The 10,613-nt window shown below is 39.6% G+C and overlaps 1 protein-coding gene across 1 annotated transcript; it reads right to left on the bottom strand.

Moving 5' to 3' along the window:
* Positions 1 to 238: 238 nt before the first annotated feature.
* On the bottom strand, positions 239 to 8,893 carry LOC111234170 (serine/threonine-protein kinase TAO3-like). The gene is made up of 8 exons (XM_022762121.1): positions 8,652 to 8,893; positions 7,556 to 7,792; positions 7,292 to 7,420; positions 6,945 to 7,148; positions 5,911 to 6,150; positions 4,951 to 5,163; positions 4,471 to 4,653; positions 239 to 2,740 (listed from the first exon to the last, which is right to left on the bottom strand). The coding sequence occupies exons 2-8, from the start codon at positions 7,739 to 7,741 to the stop codon at positions 2,579 to 2,581; spliced, it is 1,317 nt and encodes a 438-aa protein (XP_022617842.1). The 5' UTR covers positions 7,742 to 7,792; positions 8,652 to 8,893; the 3' UTR covers positions 239 to 2,578.
* Between the last annotated feature and the right edge of the window lie 1,720 nt (positions 8,894 to 10,613).

The following is a 10,613-nucleotide window of genomic DNA, read 5'->3' as shown; positions in this document are numbered from 1 at the left end:
GTGTTTGAGGATCTACAGTAAATGATTTTTTTTTTAAAACAAAAAAAAAAAATCAGCATTCAACACAACGCAGGTCATTGCGGGCATACTGTACCTGAGAAAAGCAAAAGTGAGAACACCTAGACCACATAACAAAGCATTACAAAGAAATGCAAGCACAAACAATATGAAATGCACTGTCATAAGATGCAGGATGTTGACTGAGACTCCTTTTTTTTTTCAACAGAATCTCTTTTATTTTGTCTTTTAACTGCACAGGAAATGGTGAATAAGGTTGTTTAGGAAAGTCCCCTTTATTCTAACTAAATACATCTTTCTATTAACTTAAAATCCACACAGATTGTAAGGTTCATAACTGTTCTGAAGCTGTCAGGCAAAACCTTATTCAAGCACCCCAGTAGCACTTTTATATGGAACCGTTTGTCCACAAGGCTTCAGTTATATGTGACCAGACAAAAGGCCTTACTGCATATGAGAAACGTTTTCATCAAATTTCAGAAAGTTTGTGAAAATGTAAAAGGCTGAAAAATCTATAGGAGCCATTCAACTTCAGAACACACTCTGGTCAAACATAACAAATTCAGAATTTAAGTTTCTATGTGTAAAACAAGAGCATTTAAGTTCTATTGCCATCACAAATTGTACTTGAATGTCATTATATACCTCCATTTAAAATACTTTATCAATTCAAGGGACACCTTCCACCTTTCAGCCCTGTGAGCAACATGACTGAACATTAATACAAGTCGTGGCTCTGAAATGAAAAGAAAGAAAACCGGTCATGAAATACCTGTCAAACACAACAGGGTTGCATTCAAGACCACCACATTAAACAATGTTTCAAAAACTGACCCGTGATAAAATAGTGTTTATTTTTTCATACATATACTTCATTTTTAGAGGGTTTCACTGCATGGGGTACTCTAAATATGTCATGAGTGTCTGAAAAACTTAGTAGTGTTTTGACTCAGAGGGGGTTTCAAAATGCTTCATGTTTACATTTTGTAAAAATCAATCGTCTCTCCAAGACAAAAAACTACAAGGCTAAAGGTGGTATTAGAAATTAAGCACCAAACAATTATCTTTCCATTCAGTATAAATGGAAACATTGTGCAACCTGTTCAATGACCATAATGAACATGGCAAAAAATATGTAAATCTGATCATTAGACACTAATTACTCAAATGCAATCTGGACCCACGTGTTGTTGTGTTTGTTTTTGTAGAACCGCTGATCAATAAAAGATCATCGGAATGATATTATAAGAAGTCTGTGGTTCCATTGACCAGCATTTATACAATCTGAGAGTCTAGTGATTTGACTTAGCAATATATTGAGCTATTGTATGACCATATCTCTATATTATAAAACAAAAATGAAGCAAAATCTTTATCGTTAAGCTCTGTTATCAGTAATAGACCAGTGTCTCTGTATGTTCTAGCTATATTCTCATGTACAAATATTCATATCAAAAGTTATACAGCACAATTCTCACCATTTTCCTTTACAAGAACTTTGATAAGTGAACATTAAATGATTCACAAGTTTAGATGAAACCAAAACAAAATGGTGCCGGCCTCAGTAAATAAAAATATAGATATAACAAACACGTAACTCAAATCTGCTTCAGGCACAACTTAAATAAAGGCATTTGTGAAATTATCATATCAAATATGGCGCTTATGTCCAGTATCCATAGGCTTAAAACAAAAAAATGCTATGACCACTTTTATTTACAAACAGCTAAAATCTCTGACAGATTCATGCTTCACTTCACAACCTGAATTTGTCCTTAAAGTGCATGCAATAATAAGCAGTTTTACCAAGTGGGATCTTGAATTGTGATAAGATAAACGGGTTGATCAAGCTAATGCCAATTGATCCTACATATCAAATAAAAGAAAAGGTAAGAACTGTTGCCTAGAAAAGTGAGGGACCACAGTATACTGTATGCATAAGCACAATATGGAAGTATGACCAAAGAAAAATTAAAAAATGAATAAACTCTGACTTTATCCAGTGACCCCATACAGTAATATTCACATTCAGAGCATAAAATAAAATAAAATAAATAGAACAAAATGAAACCAAACGAATACAAAAAAAAAAAAGACAAAGCAGCTTAACACCACGGGGGAGTCCGCAGCTCACATTCCACAATGTCCCTCCATGTAACACACACATTAAGCATCATATGAACATGATGAGTTTCTACTTAAACATATCAAAGTGCCCATTTTACTAAAATTTCCTGATTTATTCATTTCATACCAAAAGGAGGAAATGGCATGGAGGAAAGAGTCTGTTATTTTTAACACATAAGTTTTGAGTTACACTGACTAGGTTTGATTTTTATTGACATGTTGTTGTAGATTTCTTTTGTTTTACTTTCCCCCTTTCAAGTTTCACAAAAGAAGTTCTCATTGCACGTAACACCTCGATTCAAAGATGCAATATCTAAGAGAAGAAGAAAAGCAATAGAGAAAGTTATCCAGCTTTGTCACCGTGGATGTGACAAACGGTCAAGTGGACATGAAAAGGGCACGGATATGTTGTCCTCTAAAGATAAGTCCACTTTCATCTGTTGTCTTCTTTGGGGAAGTCCAGAGATCCCAGGCTTCCAAAGCCGAGACTTCTACTTTCTGTGTCAAAAGCGTTAATTTCTCTGTCCTGACGTTCCAACAAGTGCTTGATCCTTTCAGTACGTTCCTTCTGAAGTGCGGCCAGTTCCTCCTCAATCTGCAATAAAAAAAACAAAAAAAAACAATATGGTAGTTATTTCGTTATATAGACACCAAATTTGAGCATGTGTTTGGTCGTGCTAGCGAGGCATCATTGCTGTCAGTAACTAACACTTTCAGAGTAAGAAATCATACAAGCCACTTGCCAGATTGCTGTGACATTTAATATGGATTCTTAAAGGATTAGTTTTACTGTCAGCGGTGGCTCTCCTGACCTTTAGCACCACCTCTAAAGCAGAAATCATTAGTCAATATGACAATCAACATGAAAGTAATATCCAACTATTTTAATTATCAATTAAAATTCAAGTGATTTTCAGTCCATTTGCTCAAATGTGAGGATTTTTTGTTTTTCCTTGTCCTACAGTATGTCATGGAAAATTTTTGGTTTTTCGGACTGTTGGTCACACAAAGCAAGATGCTTCTTTGAGCTTTAGGTGACACGCTTTCAGAAGATAAGAAAAGTAAGACCAAGAGTCTAGAGCCATGCCAGCAGCTCTGTGAGGCTATACTTAGAGATAACTGTGCTTTATGCTAAATGCTATAGTCAGCATGCTTACACGCTTGCAATGACAGTGTAAACATTCTGATGCCAGGCAGGTATGATGTTTGTTCAGCATCTTAGTTGAGCATGTTAACATGCTAACATTTGGTAATAAGCACAACACACAAATTGTAGCTGAGGCTGATGGGAATATCATTATTTTTGCAGGTATGTCATGAACCAAAGTATCGAACAAATTCATAATCCTGAATTTCATAATCTTGAGGGGGACATGAACGTCTGTATTAAATTTCATAGCAATCCATCCAGTTGTTGTTGAGACATGTCACTTAAAACCTCACGTCAACCAGATTTCATCCTCTGGGGACCATGAATGTCTCTACAAAATATCATGGCAATCCATATAATAGTTGCTGAGATTGTTCACTCATCACTAATGTAGAGGACTGACAACAGACTGACCGACATTGCTATTGTTATTGCCATTAGCATGGCTAGAAGTATTTAAATGTATTGATTTTGCAATCATTGTATTTTACACATACAGGACTGGGGACGAAGGGATTTCCCCACAATGTGGAAGTAAAGCCAGTGTCAATAAAACACAAGGGTTGATTCAGGCCTTTCAGAAGTACCCCTGACTTTTATTCTAACACCCACAAGAACAAACTTTTTTGTATTTATTTATTTTAGCTGATTTTTATCCATGTTTTCTGCTCAGTTTCCTATACCCGTCAGTCCCTTGTATTAACTCTACTGTTGACGTGGAGAGGACTGCAGGGCTCTGTGGTCACCAGCCTCTTCTTCTCACCTACCAGCAACGAGCTTTACCAGTAACAACTTCCAACTATACAAATATCCCAACCAACCGCCGACAGTTGGTGAAAGCTATCCATTGCCTACCAAACTGTAAACTCTGCCAATTCATTCCAGGTCAGAAGTAACAGAACCTGAGGTTTATGCCGCAAAATGTACATTAGCATTAGCTACACTACTGGTATGGTCAAAGAGCAGTAAAAGTTTAAGTTTGTCTGGCACTTGTGGTTGTAATGAACATTGCAGCCTCTAGGGGCCACTAACACCTGCAACTGCTACCATAATAATGTTAGGTCTTCTTCAGCACTTTCGTCTATTTGCCTACTATGCTGAGGTATTTCTAATACAGTTTGGTATTATGCTGCATTATATCAAGTCTTTTTGAATGGCTTCCATTTTAAACCTACCTTCTGTTCAAGGTGCGCTCTGCGTATGGAGACCTTCTGCTCAAGTTTCTGCTGCTCTCGCTCATGTTGGGTCTCCATCTGTGACTTGGTTTTTCTCTGGTAGGCGTCCAGGAGCTCCATCTCTTGCTTCAGCTGCTGCTTCAGAGCTTGGCACTCTGTTTCCTGCTCTGCTTCTAATCGCATCTAGAGACCCAGCAGGACAGAGGTGGTCACAAACACATTAGCAGCAAGGCCTAGGTTGGGCTTCATTTGTCAAACTACAGGCCAACAACGTTTAGCAAAGCTTTAGCATTAAACAGCATTCTGCTATTTTCAAATGCACAACGACGGTGAAAAGAAACTGATGCCCATACAGAGGCCATTGCCACCATTAGGTTTGTGTGAAGGGCAAATGTGTTGCACAAATAGATATACAACATACAAATGATGAATGAGGTCCACTTTTGCAACTCATGACAAGATGCTTCGGGATCCCCGTACCGCTTGTGAAGCCATCATCTCGTTGATGCTCTGTTCGTACTGCTCGGCCAGTACAGCCAGCTTGCGCGTCTGCTCCTCTTTCAGGCTCTTCAGGATGGTCTTATGGTCGCCTTTGGGGGAGACCTCCAGCTGATGGTTCCGAAGAGCTTTGTACTGCTTGTTCTGCACCTTGCAAGTATCCTGAAACTGTTTCTTGATCTGCATCTCCAGCGTCTGCAGAGGGTTAATAGAAAGAGAGAAAGAAAGAAAAAAAGAAAAGAAAAAAGTTTGTGTCTTGTTTTCTCACGTCACATTCGGATGGTAAAAGTCACCCGAATGTGGCGTAAAACAGTTTTTGATACTGGTTCATTTTGAGATGGATGCAGAATAAATCCTACTGTACAATAATAGAAAAACACAGCTGTATGAATCTCTTTTAATGTTTCTCTTTAATATTTGACTAACTGATTAATTTTTTGTTTGTGGACGAGAGACAAACTTTCACTTTGTTCTCAGGCTACCTTTCAATCTGGAGTAAATAATCTTAAAGTGGTTAAGTGGTATTAATAATGAAATAATTTCAGTTTGCCTGCGTGAGCTTTCACTTGTCCACTGCAGAGTAACTCAAAGTAAAAAAATACTGTCAATTAATATATAAAGAAATATTCAAATTTGTGAACAATATCACTGCAATGTTTTGGAAGAAGCAGTTCTCATGGCAACATGGTTGATGTTTTTCTACAGTTTTCTATTTGTAAATTTAGAAAAGAATACAAGGTACATGTTCGGTTAAATGTCAGCAGTGCAGGATGGTACAGATGTTCAGTACCTGCAGAGCTTTCATTTTAAACCCAGTATAATCCTTCTATCATGAAACAAGTCCTGTTCCTCCTAGAAGCTTTTCTGAAATGAAGTAAACTGTATATCTCTTTCACTAAACAACCATATACAGTACAGTGGGAAAGAGAATGCTTCAGGTACCTTGAGGTTTCTGGGCTGCTGCCGCTGCTCCAGACCATGTTTCCTGTGTAGTTCTCTCTGCCGCCGGCCGTTGTACTCCTCCTGGTTTTCGAGCTCTGTCTGGTGCTGCAGCCGCATGAGTTCAACACGCAGTTTCTGCAGCATCTGCAGCTGCCTTCGCTCCAGGTCCTGGGTGGACTCGTCCTGCCGGATCATCAGGGCATGTTCCATCTCCTTCTGGGTCCTCTTCTTGTTCAGCTCCTGGAAAAGGAAGTTTGATGAAATGCCATTTTAATACCAATATACACAAATTCTGCTGGAATAAGGCTGGTCCATTTACTTTATGGAGTAATGCAAGTACAGTTTTTTGCTTCATGTGAGCACTATGTTGCACAAATAGTAGTTGCTTATGGTATTCATCTGGACCACTTGTCCTTTTATACACTATGCAGATGACATACATCTTTAAAATCTAATAGGAAATTGTTTATCTGACCTAGATCCTGACTCGTTTTATGATCAATTCAATTAATGAATGACGACCACATTAAATGTAAGGAGTGGTCTTTTTTTAAGTCTGCTGTAAAAAAAAAAAAAAAATCTGCCTTTAGTTTAGTCAGTGCACCAACTGGGCTTCATTTAATGTCACTGTTTGAAGTGTTAGGAAAAAATCATTTCTTAAGTTCAAGATTGAACATGTTTTATAGGGAGCGAATGAGTTATTTTATCCAGCATGCTACAGGTTCTCCGAAGGCCACTGTGTTTATTGTCTTGTTCAAACCCTCTCCTACTGAGGAAGGGGAGCTTTGCACTCAGACAAAAAAATCCCAAACCGTAGTTTGATCCAGATTCCCAATGTGAGGATTTTCTGTGTTTTCTGTTTCATACTATACTTTACCGCAAAATAAGATTTCATAATGAAAATAAGTGTTAGTTACAGCCTTTTTCCTGACATTGTAGTAAATGAAAAGTCATCCATATGAAGGAATTAAGCTTTTGTGATTGTTTTCATAGTCTGACACATAACGTTATGTAATGTCATGAAGTCTCTCTACCTCTCTCAGCTGCTCCTGTTCAAACTCATGCCTCCTGACCAGACTCCGGCGTTTTAGGGCCCTGCAGCTCCGGTCGTAGACCAGCCTCTGCTGGGCCAGCAGATGAGCTTCCTCCTCAGCCTGAGAGCGCTGAATTGTTTCTTTGTGCCTGGACAGACGCTCCTGCTTCTCCTCCTTGGGTGTGCAAGGGTCTTCATTCATCTCCTTGACAAACACACAAACAACAGAACAATGTGAATAGAGTTTGTATGATCTAAAGAAAAATCCCATCAAAATTGTCTGAGAATATTAAGAGATATGATGTGTAAGCTCATAAACTTTGTGCTGTGTTTATTCATGATACTTACTTCTTTGATCTTGTCTTTGCAGAGCCTGTACTCCTTTTTCTGGTTTTCTAAGAAAGTAGTCAGCTCTTTCTTTTGCTGAGCAACAATCTGTTGCTGGATCCTCCTCTCTTCTGCTGCCACTGACTTCATCTGTGAGGAGACATCAAAATATTCAAATTATCACCCAGAAATGCCTGTACACACACACTGTTTGACTTAAAGTGAATGAAATCACTCTGTAGTTTCCACCTCATTCATAAGTAACACCTACTGTAGTGGCTTTACCTCTTTGTCTGTTTGAGCAGCGTGGCGTTTGGCCAGTCTTTCCAGCTCAATGTAAGTGTTGTTCGCATGTGTCTCTAATTCCTTCTGCAGCCGGAGCCTATGCTCATCCATCTCGGCCTTTAGCCTGTTCTCCAGGGCGATCAGCTGCTTCTGGTGCTGCCGCCGCATGCGCTTATACCCAGACATCTGCTCCCGCAGCTCAAAGTCCTGCTCATGCTCCTGGATCTACCTGATGACCTAGACAGAGGAACACAGGAGATGGGAAGTAAAAGACACAGAGCAGGCAGACAGAAACAAGTGCCATGGTGGAGAGAGAAGTAAAAGAAGAGAGACAGCTGGTAAGTGAGAGGCTATGGCCTAAAAACAGACCACATAAAGTGCAGTGGTGGTGGTAGTGGTGGTGAAGAACAATTCTTTCAAAGAAAAGTAATCAGTTTGCAGATTACTACACGTCCATGACAAGCCAAGAATTCAAAGAGGGGTTATAAGTGATACAGAAATCTAAGTGTAATCAATCTACAGAGGCTCTGTTGTTGAATCCCATTTAAAATTCTGCATAGAATAACTCATGAGAATATCAAGCAACACAAATTAATCAATCAATCACTCCAGTGTCCTTTTCAATAAGCAAGTGATATCTATATGATGTCATGATGAGGATCAAGACCAGTCTATGAGACAACAATCTAAGACGACTATTGAGAGCAGATGTGGAAATGCACCTTTTACAATGTATGACATGAATGAAATCTCACTGGTAATAGACAGCAGGCAGAGATTTACATGGAATACATATAAATGCAATGCACACACACATAAAAGCAGAGGCAGAGAGGGAAGCTGAGGATGGAAAAAATGACATCCATTAACAGGATCTGGTTGCCATGACTACAGATGTACAGCTGAGAACACAGACACCCCTTCCCTCCCCTCCTCACAACCCCCCTCCCCCCCGCCAGCACGCACACATACACTAACACACACGCGCGCGCGCTCACACACACACATACACACGCGCGCGCGCGCGCACACACACACACACACACACACACACACGTATTTTTTATGCAAACGGTGGAGAGAGGGAGCTGCGTACCAAAGATGCTGATTTGATGGTGGCAATGTGTTCACAGATCTTGCAGTCGAGAGACCGGCTCTTGTGAGAAGTAGGCCGCAGCTCTGGCCTGGTGTCCCTGTGCACAGCCTCATCCCTCACGCAAGCATGGTCCTGCAGGGGGGGAGGAAAAGGAGGAGATAGTGGGGCTGGGTGCTTCCCAGGCCCTCCGCACTCGCTGTTTCTGCTAGAGCTGCTATTACTGCCGAATCTCCCTGAATGCAGCACACATCCAGCGTTAAATGCATCCTTCCCCTGCTTGTTCCCCCGCTACTGTCTGCAAGTCCTTCCTAAGAGAGAAAAGGGCATTGCCAAACAATTGCAGGCACCACCGTAAAGGCAGCTACTGGATGTAGTCGGTTTTTTTTCTGGCGTCCCCCTCTTCCCAAAGAGGAGGAACCAAATGGCTCCGGTGGATAAGGGTGAATTATGCAATGCCTACCATTGATAATCGGAGAAAGATAGCACAGGGATGTATGTTACTGCCACTCTTCTTTTCCGTTTCAAAATGCAAGAAATGTTTGGGAGGAAAAATACTTTTCCTGTGTTCCCATGATCGCATGTGGTACCATATTTAAAAATATTTGAATCAGATAAGGCACATCCAAACATGGTTTTTCCTCGAATATGTCGCTTGATGATCCGTTTGTATTCCACTCGAATTTCTGTCCTACATTTACAGCGCACTTGGTCATGGTAGGTGGTTCTGGTGCCTTCTATTCATCTCTTTCCTCTGTCCCTCTTCTACACTCCCCCTTCCTTTAAAGAGACACCGCAATACTACAGGCACATCTCAGCAAGCCTAAAGTTAGGCTATTTAACATCACACTCGATCACAGTATATATATCAGAAATCACAAATATCAATAATGGAATTACATCATATGGGAAGAACAATGTCCACTTTATGTGTACATGTAAATCAGCATTCGTAAAAATGTGTCGAAATTATATTATTAGTAAACATCTTCACTAAATTCCCCTTGAAATCCCACATCATACTTAAGAATAGTTTTATTATAGGTTTCTTACTTTTTGAGGAAATTTATTATTATTACTATTATTATAATAATAATAATAATAATATTTTTTTTTTTTTTTTTAAACTCCTTTTCATTAGGGAGAAATGGGAAAATATGACCCACACCAACTAGCACTCAGATTAAAAACATCCTCTGTGGATTGTGAACATTGCTTGTATTTTGCAGTAATTATGAAGCAAAGAGAGCATAAATATAGCATAAACATTAGTATTTTTTCCTGTTATTGTTCCTGTCGTTGCTTCATGTGGCCGCTGGAGGGCGACAGTGACAAACAGACAAACATTTAAATACAGACTTAGTGTCTCTCTCCATGGTGCTGAAAATAGTATCTCATTGTACCACTACCGTTGCTGGTACTTCCACGATTAGGCTACTGCAAGTACACATTAGCAACCATGCAGTACTCCCAGCAACCACAGGGAATTACTATGGCAACCGCATCATACAGCCTGCCAACCACCTAGAAACTGCCATGAATACCTTAGTAACCACTAGACAACCACCTATTACAACCTGAGCAACCCTGCAGAACACTCTAGCAACCAGCTAGCAGCTACCTTGAAAGACCCTAACAACCTAGACAGACATTCTAAACAGCACAGCAACCTCCTAGCAACAAGCTAGTGACACCATAGCAACTTGTCCAAACACAGAGATGATATCTAGTGACAGTCTATAAGCCACACCTAGCAGTTGCCTATCAATCACCTACAGCAGCACCTCAATAAAATTTGTAGTAAAAAAAAAGTAATTTTCCTTTAGGCAGAAATCATGCTTAAAGTTTCTTCTGAAGGTTTTTACTTTTTCCCATTTGTGTGGCTGTAAGTCTAATTCCTGATCGCTGTATAATATTTAAGACTTAAATTACATATTTTAAATCATCACTGTAATTTATCCTGCA

This window comes from Seriola dumerili, unplaced genomic scaffold (assembly GCF_002260705.1).
Source record: "Seriola dumerili isolate Sdu_G_001 unplaced genomic scaffold, Sdu_1.0 BDQW01000442.1, whole genome shotgun sequence".
NCBI lineage: Eukaryota > Metazoa > Chordata > Actinopteri > Carangiformes > Carangidae > Seriola > Seriola dumerili.
Note: the sequence above shows the minus strand (reverse complement) of the source record. Positions and strands in the feature narration are given on the sequence as shown.